The 15665-nt window shown below is 41.0% G+C and overlaps 1 protein-coding gene across 3 annotated transcripts in view; it reads right to left on the bottom strand.

The window, feature by feature from the left end:
- LOC124799289 (caspase-8) overlaps window positions 1-15665 on the bottom strand; it is a 130098-nt gene that overhangs the window by 10361 nt on the left and 104072 nt on the right. For all 3 annotated transcript variants that reach the window (XM_047262873.1, XM_047262887.1, XM_047262880.1), the window contains exons 7-8: window positions 13336-13651; window positions 10032-10245 (exon numbers count right to left, since the gene is read on the bottom strand). In XM_047262873.1, coding sequence (XP_047118829.1) covers window positions 10032-10245; window positions 13336-13651 — 530 coding nt within the window. The remainder of the gene's footprint in view (window positions 1-10031; window positions 10246-13335; window positions 13652-15665) is intronic.

Genomic DNA, 15665 nt, shown 5'->3' with positions numbered 1-15665 from the left:
AATGGTTAGGGACATAAAAATTGCAAAAACTTCAACTGTCTTCTTTTTTCCCCCAAAATGGTCTGCTCATTTTCTTCTTCTGACCATATTTAAGCTTTCAACAAATGTTTTTTGTTGAGAATCAGTAACATTTTCCCACCAGGTTACCATCCTAGATAATCTGAGGACTCCAGGTTGGATAAGTCAGTGACATGGTGGATCACTCGAAAGATGTGGTCCACTCATTCCCGGATGCTGCCCAAGTGCTCAGACATAGCCAACTGGCTGACCAGTGTATAATTAGCTCTCAGCTGACCATCTATTTCAGCAACTTCCTTTCAAGTAATGCTCCATCTGGTAGGTGGACCCACAGTGGGAAGTGGTCACTGGAATGTAGGTCATCAGCCATTTCCAAATGAGCAGTTTGTGAGGGCCGGAGGGTTTAAAAGAGGTCAGTGACTAAGAAGACCCAGTAACACTCGAGAAATAAGGAGGACTGTCCATGTTGCTGCACAGCTCCTGAAACAGCACAAGGCTCTCCAAAACTTGACCCCTAGGGTAAGTTGAGTTCGAGCTCCATAATACATTATAGACACTGACATCAGAAGTACGAGAAATGGTCTGGAAAGTTTTTCTATGAGAGTCTCAGAGTTTATCACATCCTGAGTAGGTAAATACAGTGCACTTCAATGGCTGCTACTTGTAGGTCAATAACCAAGGAGAGAGAAAAGGAATGGCGTGTGCGCGCACACGTGCATGTGCATGTGTAACTGACAAACACAACAAACCTTCCCTTGGCTCCTCCCCTAGTCAGATCAACCTAGTGGTAGAGGGTACAGCCCCACAGCACAAGGCAACATAGATTTACAATGTGTTTCTTGTAAACACATGCACAGGGGGTATGCCTGGGGTAGGGGCCTCAGTTTTGGCATACAAGTTCTGAACCCATTAATGTTCCTCTGTAGTATGGTAGTCATATACCACACAGGTGCCATTTTCACCGTGTCTCTCTGCAAGGGTGGGGAATCGTCAAAGGGTGGAGGTTCAGTCTTGGGGGCAAGAAGGCTGCCCCAGCAGACTTCATAATCCATTGGCTCTAAAGCAGAAGCAGTTGAACCATAAAGTCAAAGGACACTGACATGGCCTGACGATTTACTGCCTGCTTTCCCCTGCAGTGGAAGCTTCCTGTTTGCTTTTTTTGGCTGGGAAGACTTTGTACTAACTATCGCAGCAATAGTAGAGACAGTGCTGGACTGTTTGCCAGCCTCTGGTGGCTTTTTCTGATGTTTTCAGGATTTTTTTTTTTTTTTTTTTTTTGGGGGGGGGGGGGGGGGGGGGGATGCAGTGCCGACACTAGCAACATCTGTTTGTGCAATGGCATCAGCTGTCGGATTAGGCTTTTTTTAAGAGCTGAGGCGAAAGATATAGTGAATGTGAGAGGCTGCATGGCCTTGCAGATCTTTTTCACTTCACCATACAGGATACACTTTGTTGCTTCAATCTCCTATACTCCCTTTCTTTGAGGAAGACACTACAGCCCCTACTCTAGACAGGGTGATCCACGGAGCAGTTTACACACTTCGGAGGAGATAAATAACCGGCACCTTTGTATGCAGCCTTACCATTATTTTCCACAAGTGGTTTAGACCTTACATCTTAAAAGTGGTATGCCAAAAGCACTGGAATTTAAAACAGTGCACTGAGTTGGGAACAGAAGGCCACACGTTTGAGCAAAGGAAAACGCCTTGATATGCTCTGGGAGTTTCATGCTATTTAAGGTAAAGATAAAGGAACCAGATTTTACCAGATCTCCATCCATCCTTTTCATGACATTTTCCACATCAAGGATACTTTCTTAAGCCCAATCATCTTTCAATTCTTCTTTCAGAATATTGACAAGATCTCACAACACAAAGCCTTTGCTGTAGTTCAAGGTGGTGTATAACTCCATTTCAGTGCTGTATTCATCAAGGCATTTAGATTTCTGGAGGTTTGTCATTTGTTGGGAACTAGAAGTTTCAACCAACAGTGTTCCATTACAAAATCTATTGTCAGGTTTTGATGTGCCAGCAATTTCCTTATTCATTTTTTGATATAAAAAGGTGAAACTTTCTCGAAGCTGCCCTCTTTCCTCTTAAACATCAAAAACCTTCTGATTACCAGCACACATTCTGTTACTACAAATACAAGAACTCTGAAAAATTCGTAAGTCAGGAGGACTGCTTACATGACCCCTCTTGTTAGATTAGGTGTTGATGCATCCATTGTAATAAAAGTTTTGGAGTTTAAGGTTGAGGGTTCCATCTCAGTCCCGCGAGCAGATAGGGGAATGAGGGTCCACACAAAGAGCTACACTAGCCTGGATAGGCCTTATACAACTGAGGTGCAGCAGGTTCCCTACAGGTTGCTTGCTAACAACTGTTCCACCTCAACAGCCATGCATCTCACCAGCACACAACAACACTTTGAAACCAAGAATTTATTTTAGAGAGTTTTCGACAGGCAGCTAACCAAGATCCCTGGCCCCTGTGACACTGAACCTTCCACAGACATGCCGCACAGTGGTTGTTTAAACATGTCCAGAGCTTATGGTTACAGAGGACTGGCGCCACCTATCTGTCACCTGCTCAGAAAACCAAGGTTCGCCAAGCCCACACCCAGCAAGCCAATGCTGATCTCTCTGAGGTGATCACAATTTAGCACAACATGGATGACGTGTGGTTCATCCAATGCCATGGAAACGGTGACGAGTACCTCCCCCACCCACGCCCTCAGTGCAGTCAAAACATGCAGAAGGCTTCTGGTCAGAAGAGTGCGGAAACAATAAACTGGCAGTCTGAACAAACTAGAACTAACATTGCTACGGGGAAGGTGAGAGAGGGTACCAAACCCCGCCTCCCTCTTGCTGGACAACACTGTGTTCTGCACAAGCAGAATGGACGTATGGTCACGGGGATCAATGATCCCTTCTAGTGTTGTAAGATCTGTAAGCGAACTCTGTGAGTCTCTTCACTCATTTCAAAATACAGAAAGGAAACAAGAAAAAACACTGACACAAATCATTCAGCAAGAGCTACCAGCACAAATGCTTACTGATGTCGGCAGTGTCATAAACGAGGTGGTTCAGGCTCAGCCTCTACTAGTATTTGATGCAAACACAGTTCAGAACATTTTCAATCTTAATCTGCTACCTCACAAGGGTTCGTATGATACCAACTTTTGAACTCTAGCTAATAGACATACATATGTGTTTATTTTAAGAGAATAGGTCTCACAGCTCGGTAGCAATTTGCATAATGCAGCTTGTATCTTAACTCAGACCATTCAACAGCCGGTAATTAGTGTGGTAACATAGCATCGAGTCCACTGATGTGTTGTTGCATTCGTGCACTTTTTATTTTGCAAACACAATATGACACACATTATCTTTCCAAATCTGGCTTCACCACATATGCAACACCAACAACCGAAAATTGGTTACATTTTCAATATCTATCTGCACAAAATAAAGCTATTTCAAATCATCTCTGATAAAATAATTCATCTAGACAATTCACTGTGAAACAACATCTATTGACTAATTTCACGCTTTCGCATTTTGATGCAGAATTTGCATCCGTATACACATTCACCATAAAATGGGAATTTTTCAGGCACCTAGCAATGTCACAGTGTTCTTTGAACACACATTTTCTTAAAGTACTGAACAGGGTTTTGGAAAACTTATGTTATCTTTCTTCTAAAGAGTTCCATTCAAGCACCATGAGAATTCTTGAGCTGCTACAATTTCACATGACCTATACCATTCTGTTACAGTCCTAACAGTGTATCTCTCAATAGACAACGGATGGGTGGGCAGTTGGATGGACGGACAGATGGATGGGCGAGTGGACTATGGGCATTTCAGCGTTCAAAGCACTGAGGACTGACATATCCACTCTGAATATGTCAGAAACATGACAGGATTTTTTTTTTTTTTTTTAAATGACAAAGGAGGGTAAAAGATAATTGGCATAGGACAGCCATGTGAGGTATTAAGAATAAATTATTAAGAAATCTGGGGGAGAGGGTAAAAGGTAATAGTACTGGGTCGATGTCAGCTGGGAACAATTCAAGTTCCACAGCTGGTTATCATGCAGTGGAAGACATACCCCCAGCCAAGCAGGCTTCCCCACTCAGTCAATAGTTAAGTAGGCTGTCTAATAAGAGAAGCAGTAAGACATTTTTAAGAACAAACTAAGAGTCAAGGTAATGGCGTAACTGAGCTGAACTGAGCTGGGACGTCAGGAATCAATCAAGCCTCATCTGGGGCAGCCACAAGTCCCGAGGGCTGAAATGCAGCAGGAGGTAACACTCCTCTGCTGTGTGGCAGCAAGTATGATCATAATGAAGCTTTTAAGTACAACTATGCAATCCAGTGAAACGGATAAAATTTAAAACTATTTTTTCCATCTTGAGATTATCTGCTAGCATTTAAAGGAGTGACTCAGCCAGTCATGAAGTCTGTCATGTAGCACCGGAGGAGAGGCACTCCAAATGGATGTAGACAACTGCTCCACGAGCATCACAGCTACAATAGGGTGAGAGAGAGCTTCTTGTAGACTGTACACATAGGTCAGACTGGTGAGACCGATATGGAGCCAGCCGAGATTGCGGATACACAGTAACATGGTTGTAGCAGATCACCACACAGTCAGTAACTTTTTGATTGTGGTTGTGACACGATTTGCTGTTTCATGCTGCTGAGAGTCAATGAGGTGATGCTGTCCTCATGGCAGATCACAATATCTGTATTTCCAGAGCACTTTTCCAGTCAGCCCCCTCGGCAAGCTGAGCCACGAGTTTATTCCCTGGGATGCCAATGTGACTCAGGGGACAAAAGGAACACAACCTACCTCCTATTGTTGTTGATATCCTAAGAGGATATCTTGTATTTGTGTTACCAATGGAGGCTGAGAATTTTCTGTAGGCTGCTCATCGAGTCCCTGCAAATTAGTAAAGCCTCATGTGAGTGTGGGTGTACTGAAGGGCACACATGAGTGCCATCAGTTCTACCAAAAAGTTTCTGCTTAGTGTACGCAGGAGTGTTGCTTTCTGCTTTCTTGTTCTCTTGCACATAAAGATATAGTGTGTCCAGTATTCAGCTCTTAATCAATTCGTATAAATGATATTTAAATTGGGGTACTCACCAAGTACCAAGATGAGCAACTAAAGAAAAACCAATGGGTCTAACACATTGCCTGGGCCAAGAGAGAAAGATCAGAACAAATTTGCGGATAAGGCATAGAGGAGGGCGACATGGTGAGAGGACAAAGGGTAAGCAGAAGTAGGAATTGACGGGTTGTAACTGGGACAATACATGAATGACCAACTGAGGCTGCTTTTCTGGAAGTCTTACTTCCATATCAGGAAGCAGAAGGCATTGATTTGAATGTTCTGAATGGCTATGAATGTGCACGGTGTAAATGAGCTATAGCTTCTGGCATCTCATCTGTACAGGGAGGGGGAGGGGGGGGGGGGGGGCACAGGATGCCTGCTGTTACTACGAGCTTGCCCTCCAGGCTCGTGCGAAAGACACCTGTCACATACCTGATTGCTGATCCCAGAATGGTGGATCATTGCCAATGGTGCTGCTGGTCTATAGGGGCAGGCTTCTGTATTACAAATGTGATAAAATGAAAGCTTTGTAGAGTTGATAAATGGTTGAAAGATCCACATCTCAGGTGATGTTACTAAGACAATGTAGGACAGTAATTTTTAACTTAAGCTGTCACATATGGGGAAACAAAATTAACTTGTCAGGAATACAAGTCCTAAAAATTGCCAAGTCTATATCACATCAAACAACCTATTATGTAGATAGGATTCTGGGTGCAGATGAACAGTTTAATATTGGCAGAAATGCGCTATGTAAGTATGGTGACCCTCACACTTTAAGAACTCTAGTAGATGTAGAAGTCATCAACATGTGAGGATGGTAAAACTAAAGATCCCACTGTTTTTCTGAGAGTTTATTTAGTATCATTAAGAAGAGGATCACACTCAGGGAAGAGCTTTATGGGATTCTGTTTTCCTGTATGTAGGAAGCACAGTAGGAACTACCAACTTGGACTCTGAAGAATCACTGAGAAGGAAAAAAAAAAGTGAAAATTGGAAGAGATCCATTGAAGGCCTACTCATGTAAGGTGTTGAGGGTGCAGTGGCACTGTGTGGTGGCATCACAGACTTTATGCAGGTCAAAGAAGACAGCAGTAAGATGCTGATAAGTAAGAAGTCATTCCAATATGACTCCAGGTGGAGCGCGTGATCACTAGTGCACAAGGCCTCCCAAAACCCAGTCAGACAAAAGCTATTCCTCCAACCACCTCCAGTTATAAAGAGCTAGATTGTGGTGCTCGCATTTTATGCATGGATGACATAACAACTGATATGTATTCAATCACAGCTGTATTTTGGCACAATGATAAGTGTGCTGAGGAGTTTCCATTACAAAAAGAAGTTTACAGCACTCCCAACTACATACCTTGAAAGACAGGATGACACACACTGCTCACATTTTGTGGAGACAAAAGACAGGGGTGGATGTCAGGCACCGATGTTTGGGCAAAGTGCACAGAGCAAGAGGATGTACTCCCTTCCAATGGCAGTGTGAAAAAGATAAAATTCTCAATCACAATTCTGTTTGGCTTAGCACCACGTGTTGGATGATTTTGATAGTGGTGGAGGTGGTAGGGGTGGGGCCCAGGGCAGTCATGGGTGCCAAGTCTGTCTTCACATCTGATTTCAACCCCCCCCCCCCACCCCCCCCCCCCCCCCCCGCCCGTCCTCGTCCTCCTCCTCATGGATTTGAATTCGGTATGAGTAGTATCCACATAGAGCAGTACAGACAAGTAGCATGCTGCTCTGAGACCTATGGCCACACCTCTCTGTTGGAGGATGATGATGAAGTGGTTTTGGTAGTGGGGCTGGAAGGGAGCAACCCTCAACTAGGGTGTGTCAGTCAGGTAGTCTCTCTTACAGGCATGTAGAGGGCCAAGGTCCCCTGTGCAGATGTAGAGATAAGGGGAAGGGGGAGGAGTCCTTCCCTTAAAAAGGAAGGGACTACAGTGGTCGCTAGGGCAGAATGACAAGGAAGGAAAGGGGGTATTCAGGGAGCATTTGATGGAAGCAATACCTTTTGGGAGAAGTTTGTCATCTGGACAGAGAAAAGGCAATTGCACTTGTCCCTAGATGCCTAGTGCATTTAACAGCCAATATTGGATCTCATGTTCCCTTCTTGAGATAAGGCACACTGGTAATCGAGAGGAGTGATCCTCTCCACTATTTGTGCAATAAAGTGACTGTACGTAGGGCAATCTACGTGTAGTAGTAATTTGCAATCTCTGCAGATGGATTCATTAAAAGATTTTGCAGATGATATCACCAAATTTCTTACATTTGAGGCACCTCATGGCAAGTAGTACATCAGCTTTCGTGTCACAAAGGCAGAACATTATCTTAACTTGATCAGGTAGTAACTCACAGTCAGAAACCAAGAAATTACTCCGGTGCTTACTCTTACATCTTTAGATCCTTGTTAGACCAAGGAGATAAAACACATGCCCATTACAAAGTAGCGGGTAATTCCTCATCTCTTTGAAGCATAAGGTTCCTGTGGAAGATTTTACTGTTGACTGTATTTAGGTTTCTGTGTGGAGCAAATACTTTAAGAATTTTGCCAAGTATGTCACAGCTTAATAATTGTATCTGACTGAGCAGGAGAGGCCTTGTTGTACGTGTGTGTGATATCCTCCACACAAAATAATAGCTTGGTATTTAGGAAGCACCCACCGTCAGACCTTATGCAGATCAGGAATTAAGGTACATAACGTGCTTGCCTACCAGACAGTGGACCTGGGTTTGATCCCCAGCAGGGTTAGAGATTTTATCCGTACATGGACTGGCTGTTGTGCTGTCGTCATCATCATCATCATCATCATCATCATCATCATCATCATCATGCAAGTCGCCCAATGTGGCATCACCTTAAGTAGGACTTACACCCAGCGGCCGAACTCCCCCAGAAGGGGCTTCTGGCCATCAACGGCACACTATCATTTCCATTTCATTTCTGATGAGAACTCAAGAATTATATGGCGAAAATCATGGTTCACCATGATTGGTCCTCCACTATGCCATTCGTTCTAACAGGGGGCGCTTTCCATGTATGCAACCGAACATTGCAAATGGCTCTCATGCATGTCCCAAGTAAGATAGGCACAAGCTGCTTGGCATTTGCAGGGAGGAAGCAGCATAGGCACCAACAGTGCATTCCCTGCATGGTCTGGTGGCTACCATCATACAGGTACCCGATGACTGTCACATGAACTGGCTAACGAGTAGGGTATTTGGTGACCACCTGTATGGACTGCACTAATGAAAAAAATTTGAAGAGGGAGATCACACCCGTTAATGGTGGCCTGTTGTAAATAAATCGAAAGGGGTATAAGATTTAACAAGAAAATATAACTGAGTAACAGAAAGCAGAGACCGGAGATACGACCGAGTCAGTATCGAATAGGACATTCATTAGATTGGAGCACAGGAAGAGGAAACACCAAAATGGCTAAGTGTCCTGAGCTTGCCATGCACATGCACATTGTTTGCCACCTAAGGGACACATCTCTATTTGTTAATTCGTTCAAAACCCGTTCTTGTGCGAACTCCTAACACTGGACCAATACTCTGAAACTGGTTGCACTAACATTCGAACACACTATTTCCTTTACAGATGCTCTGCACTTCCCCAAAACCCTTCCAATAAATCTTGATTATTCCATTCCTTTCCCTAATACTGATTTTGTGTGATTGTCCCATTTCACATCACTTCATAATATTACCGCAGGAGAAACTGATTAGCTCCATGGTGTAATGGTTATGACATTAAATTGTTGCATGGAGGGTTGTGAGTTCAAAACTCACCTGGACTGTACAATTTTAATTTCTAGATTCGGTTCGATTACATTCTAGAAGTAGCCCCAAATGTTAAGAATCATTGTACTGCAATGTTCTGTAGGTGTAAATATACTGTATGTGTTCTGGCCCGAGGCAGTTTGCTCCGCGCTCTTGTATGTGCAAGTGCTAAATAAACCTTCGTTAAGTCAAGTCAGTGTTTGTCATTCATCTAATTACACCTCCTTCTTCGTGACAATATTACCCATAAATACTTTTACAATGTGACATGCTTAAAATGTCCGCAACTTATCTTGTCATTAGATATTATCTGGCTCTTTTGCTTTAATAAAGACATTATCTTGTACTAATTCCCATTTAAAAAGAGAGCTACCATTCATTGCTCCATGTGGGAACTTTGTGTGATTCTTTCTGATATTCCTCATGACAGCCCAACAATACTCTCCCGTAGACAACAGCATTGTCAAAAGTCTGTTGGTGCTGCTGATTCTACACAATAATTCATGTATTTTTTAAAAATTTATTTACTTACTTACTTACTTTCTTTTTAATTACTTACTTACTTACTTATTTGTTTGAGATTTCAGTGTGCTTAATGGTTTAGCAATATGCCAAAGAATATGAGAGCATCACAGAGGTCACCCAATGTTACTTTCTTTTCTGTAGAACATTCCCCATCCCAAAGACCATACAGTACTGGGTTTTCTAAACCAAATATTAAATCATACATCTGCAAAGATACTACGTATTACCATAACTTGGTTAGAGGTTAACAGTGTGGTACACATCTATCTTAACAATCACCCTTCAGGCTGCTTGCAGACGTCTGTCAGCAGTCACAGTGTGGCTTGTCATTAAATTTATAAGCCGTTCAAGGAGCAGGTGATACACGTGTTACACTACCTCTTAGTGAAATGGAAAAAAATGACATTTCTGATTTTCATTTATAAATACATAAACTAGACTCACTATTTTTCATTGTTCTAAATGAAACACAAAATCTTTGATAAATCCTTTCACAGTCTCTCTCACACTGCATTAATTGCTAAATATAAGGTGAACTCAAAATATCAAGATGTTATCTGGCTTCTCATACTCACTTTTCTTTCCATGACTCAGAATGCAGAGAGCAAAACACGAATGATATGGCAGGACTTTATTGGCAATGGTCTTCACCTCTGCCTCCATTGTTACATCTGTAAGATTCTCACGAACAAGCACAAGAAATCCTAATTTCGTAAATATTTCAATCAGGCGATCCCTGTCGAGATCTGTACCCATACGAGTCTCCAGGGGCTCTTCTGGCAAGAGATGCTGTCAGAAGATAAGTTCGAATCAGAAGTATGAAACCAAAACACAAAATATTATATTCCAAATGACAATTTTTGAAATGTGGGAAGAGGATAGGGGATATGGAGAGTATGCTGACTTCTGCACCATCAACGATGGTACCCTTTGCAGTGTCATCTGGCAATGCTGTAAAGTTCAAATTCTTTTAACCACAAGTAACAATGGTGATGACGGCATGTGAAACAATACATAATTAATACTTCAATTTCCCATGATGCTTTTACAGATCTGAAATTCATAGCAACCTAGAGCATTTTATGATTCAATTGTTCGCTGCAAAATTCAAGTTATGGTCCTGAGCTCACTAACAATCTGTATTGGAAAGTTAAATAAGCATGGCAACAAACTTAGTACAAGTCAACCAACAGATATCCAAGTGTCTACATGCATGCCATGAAACCTCATTACTCTCCAAGTCACTCCTCTATCTTTCACGAGCTTTTCTATCATATTTTAAAAATAATACAAACAAAATCAATATCAATGGCAAGGAGGTGCATGTCTCTGAGTAGTTCTGGTGATATCCTGCATGAATGGGCAGAAAATGTTATTTCCTTGGTCCTGACTACATACTGCCTATTGCCAACAAATATCACTTCTTGTTAGTTTCTTCCTCATTGGCAACTGCTGTTATTCCTTTCATATCCACTAACCCAAGTTTAACTTCTAATACTGCAAATGCTCATTAAGTGACTTTTTATTTTGTTATTTTGTGAATGTGAACATGTATAGCGGTGAAGTTTCAAAATAAGTAATTTACTTCAATGATATTTGTTCCCACATTTGTTCTGCATCTACTTGCCCATAACGGTCTTCTTCCATTAAGAAGTAAATCTACCTATAACTTTTGTTTATGCCTTTCTATGCTAAAGGAGACTTACTTTATCAGTTCAGCATCTCATTTATTTTACTGTACTTTTTCATGACCTGTCATACTTTTTACAACATTACAACAGATTCTAATGTACTTGGCTTCTACTGCAAGCTAGGTCATGATCAGTACACCAAAGACACCAGTGTTCTGAAACAAGGAATCTCTATGATATGAGAACACAATGATTATGAGCTTTGGCAGTAATTTCTTCCCTTCAATCAAGAATGGAAGGAAGGACGTTAAGACTGTGAAACATCACAAACATCTGGATTTTTAAGAGAAGTGGAGCAGTAACTCAGAAAAACTAGGATTTAGAAGCAAACTGGCAGTGGCCTTTAAGCAAAAATCCAAGCATTTACATGAAATTATTTAAGGCAACTGCAGACATAAAGCAAACACAAATCTGTGTGATGTTTCTCCCAAGCACAAGTTCATTACCTTAACTATGTGGTGTTTGGTGCTATGAAGGAGTGTAGTCTGCAGTGTGGTGGATTAAATAGTTGTCCACTGAACTGGACTGAAAGCAGTGATGAAAACTGGAAACTTCTGAGTTGCAAGAATGGTGTATTGTGGCTGTGTCATTACTTACAGAAACTGCATCTAAAACTGCTAGATTCACCTAGTTCAACAAGTTCATGACACCCCAGCAAATCACATAATTTAAAATAACAGTGGACAGTAAATTATTCCTTTGAAGATTCTGCTAACAACATAACAGTCATGAACACAGAGATGACAAATGTTGTTAGAACTCAAATCAGCATCTCAAGCAACACAGACTCAGTCACAAACAGCACACACTGCAGTTACAGTTTTCCACTTACAAATTTCCCAAACACAAACTCAAACCCAAACCTGCTGACCACTAAAATGAATGCAACAACACAACATAAATACATGATGGAGATGAAAATGATAGTAGTAATGTGTGATAAATCATCCCTTAGCTCATTCTCCACCACGGATTTGACTACCTCTCACTATGTCCTGAAATGAGGAATTTCCTGCCCACCATGAACTACACTCCTCCCATCATGGTATTCTACCACCCACTGAATCTACACACTATAACTATCCATCTCTAACCCACCCTTTGTCCCAAACCCTTGCCTCATGGCTCATTCCCTGCAATAGAGCTAGACCCGAAACCTGTCCCATATATCCTCATACTAACATCTATTCCAGCCTTCTCCATGCTATCTCCTACTCCTCAAAGGCAGGCCTACAAGTGAAAACAGCTATGTGATCTACAAACTAAACTGCAACCACTGCGCTGCTTTCTACGTGGGCAAGTCAACAAACAAGCTGTGTGTTCACATGAATGGCCACTGCAAAACTGTGGCCAAAAAAAAGCTGGACCACACAGTTGCTAATGCCCCGATCCGCCCCACCCGCACATTTGAACAAATAATTTCTCCTTGATACTATGCCCACCATACTTAATTACAAGGGTTAAAGCAAATATCTTTTTTTATGAACTTGGAAAAATTAGTCCTAAAATGTCACCGTATCACCATTTTCTGAAAATGGATTGCAAATTGTAAGCTGTTGCGGTTAGAGCATTAGCAGTGGAATTTAAATCAAAATATGTAGTAGAACTTCAAACCAGATTGTTTCATTAACACTAACATAGAATATTATTGGGGAATCCTGTTCTGTAAGACAACTGATAAACTGTCAAATTAACATGACAGCAAGATCTCTCACTAGCAAGACAGTCACGCACAAAATCCTTGGCATTCTGCCAAAGGTATGTGCGTTTCCCAACTGAAAGCATGGTTGCAAATAATAAAATGTGAGACTGAGTAAGGAAAAAAATTAAACAATATGGGAAATCCAGGATGGAATATAACAATATCAATTTTTGTAATAAGGAACAAAATTAACTTATCAAACAAACAACTGAAATCAAACATTAAGAAGAGCCCTGGTAAAATAGTCATTTGGGGGGGGGGGGGAGAGGGAGAGAGAAAGAGAAAGAGAGAGAGAGAGAGAGAGAGAGAGAGAGAGAGAGAGAGAGAGAGAGAGAGAGAGGGGGGGGGGGAGGGGGAGGGAGAGGGCTCAGGGGGAGGGGAGGAGGGGGGGGAGGGGGGGGGAGAGAGAGAGAGAGAGAGAGAGAGAGAGAGAGAGAGAGAGAGAGAGAGAGAGAGAGAGAGTCTCTCAGAACGGAATATACTAACCTGGGATGCTGGAGTCGTATCTCTTGTAAACACTTTCTGGTTTATTATTAAACACATCCCAACATGCTTTGGGTTAATGTAATATCGGAAATCGTCATCACAAACTGAAGGCACCGCAGATATTTCATTCTTCAATTTGCTGGGGCTGGTAGACGAACTCTTAAAACTCATTTCACTGGCAGTTGACAATGACTCTTCACCTTTCCTTGAACATAGTGACTGAAAATTTTCAGCCAGTTCAGGGGCACCAACAGCTTTTAAACCATACACAAGCCCAGCTGCATCTGTGTCTGTGCAGCTGCCAACATTCAGGAACCTATAAAAAAATGTGTTTCATATGAATAATCATATCACAAAATTCACTTTTAGTGAGTGAATTTTTTTTGACATGGTAACTTCAACCAGTAGCAGAAGGAAGTGCTAACCTTTATCAATTAAAAGATATGAATAATTGAACTTCATATTATGGCATGCCAGAGTGGACTTGGGCTGAGCTAACATTTTGTTTTGAAGATACTGAAAGTTCATAACTCCATGTAATATGTTTGGCTAAATCCAAAAGCAACATAAATGAAACCAAGCAATTTACACAGAGGACTGTACTTTCTAGTGGTACATAAAAAATACTTGTAACCAGCATACAGCGCATGAGAGAAAGTTATCACATTAATCCTTACTAAATTAAAGGTTAGCATATTTGTCCAACAACCCCTCACTATGCTGTGAAGCACAATAAGACACTAAGAAAGACCGAGAAAATAGCAGAAAACTTGTCTAGGATGGATACATACATTTTTCTGCAGACTGCACTTGTCTTCCAAGGTGTGATAAAATTTTGGTGAACAGACTTGCTGCTAAATTTATTAAAACATAAATCAGACTTTGCTTCACTTGAATTTATTGACCAGACTACTTTACTTCCCTATATGCCAATTCCAGTAGAGTATTTATTTTTCACAGACACCTTATTAATTAATAGATACGAATAATTGAACTTCATATTGTAGCATGTCAGAGTAGACTTCGGCTGAGCTAACACTGTTTTGAAAATACTGAAACCATTCATTATAAAGTCCAAGATTCCAACCCTTGAGTAAACATCCCTCAATTTGTGTGAAACTAACTTACCAGATAATTGATGCTAAATTTCAAAAGTATCTAGATTCTCTATCACTGATTGAGCCAATATAATTATTAGATTCAAGAGTTTACTGCTGTAGTTTTGTTACCCTATTTTAACTGAATCAGATGACTCCTTTCACTAACTGATTGACCCTTTAAGGGATTACATAAATTTGCACTGATTATAAATCTAAAGATGGCGCCTGTACTCATAAATGGATTATTCCCAATGCGATTGTACAAAATGGTCCCATGATGACCTGCATTTTCCGAAACCACTACATATTTTATAAACCAAAATAACTGTCATAACATACAGACCATCCAAACCTAGCTGTTTTTCAAACCAAAACATATTTTGCAGAATTGGAATATGCTCATATGCAGTCTTTATAAGGGTAACCCATAAGCTCACAAGCAACCCCTAAGTGGAAGTCTGCTGCTGGTAATCACAAGAATAACATCTCCAAAAAAGTCTGTCACCCATACCACACATCATGTAATCTCATATGTGGTATCTTCGTTAAGTTGGTTGGTAAAGTTTAATTTGCATCTGAACTTCAATCCTGCAGTACTTCCAGGTTAAGATCTCTGCAGAGTATGATGAAAATTTTTCCATGTACTCTAAACACATTCCTGAGCATTTTTTTCTGGAAGTGTATCCATTTAACAGTATGATCTGATACAAACTTCGGACTGTCCATGCGGATTTCAAGTACAAAAGCACACTGTTTCTTGGGATTGTGAATGTATCTGTATAAATAACTGTTTCATTTGGAAACTGGAACTGCTCACTGTACCAGATATAATGGCAATAAATGTTGTAATAATCTAAGTTAGTTAAAAAGTTGTGTGGAGTACATCATCAGAATATTTCCCATAGTAACAATTTTACAACAAATCTACAACATCCTTCAACCAGACACTGAGGGCAGAATAAAGGTTTGCAGATGTATCACATACCATATGACAAAAGCAGCATAAATTTGAGCATCAATTGAGCTGTGGCCGACCACTAGCAGCAGCATGGTCAACAAAGGTAATATGATCTATCTGATCAGCTAAGACTTAGTCAGTTTGGAGTTTTGGTTTGGCCATTTCTCACTGACTTGTACAAACATACTTATAGGACTCTAGCATTTTTTTGATAATTATGCATTTTCTTAAAATCTCCAATATAATGTAGGGCTAGACATTCCCCAGGGGAT

This window comes from Schistocerca piceifrons, chromosome 1, assembly GCF_021461385.2.
Source record: "Schistocerca piceifrons isolate TAMUIC-IGC-003096 chromosome 1, iqSchPice1.1, whole genome shotgun sequence".
NCBI lineage: Eukaryota > Metazoa > Arthropoda > Insecta > Orthoptera > Acrididae > Schistocerca > Schistocerca piceifrons.
The sequence above is the reverse complement of the archived record's forward strand: the minus strand, read 5'-3'. Positions and strand labels throughout refer to the sequence as shown.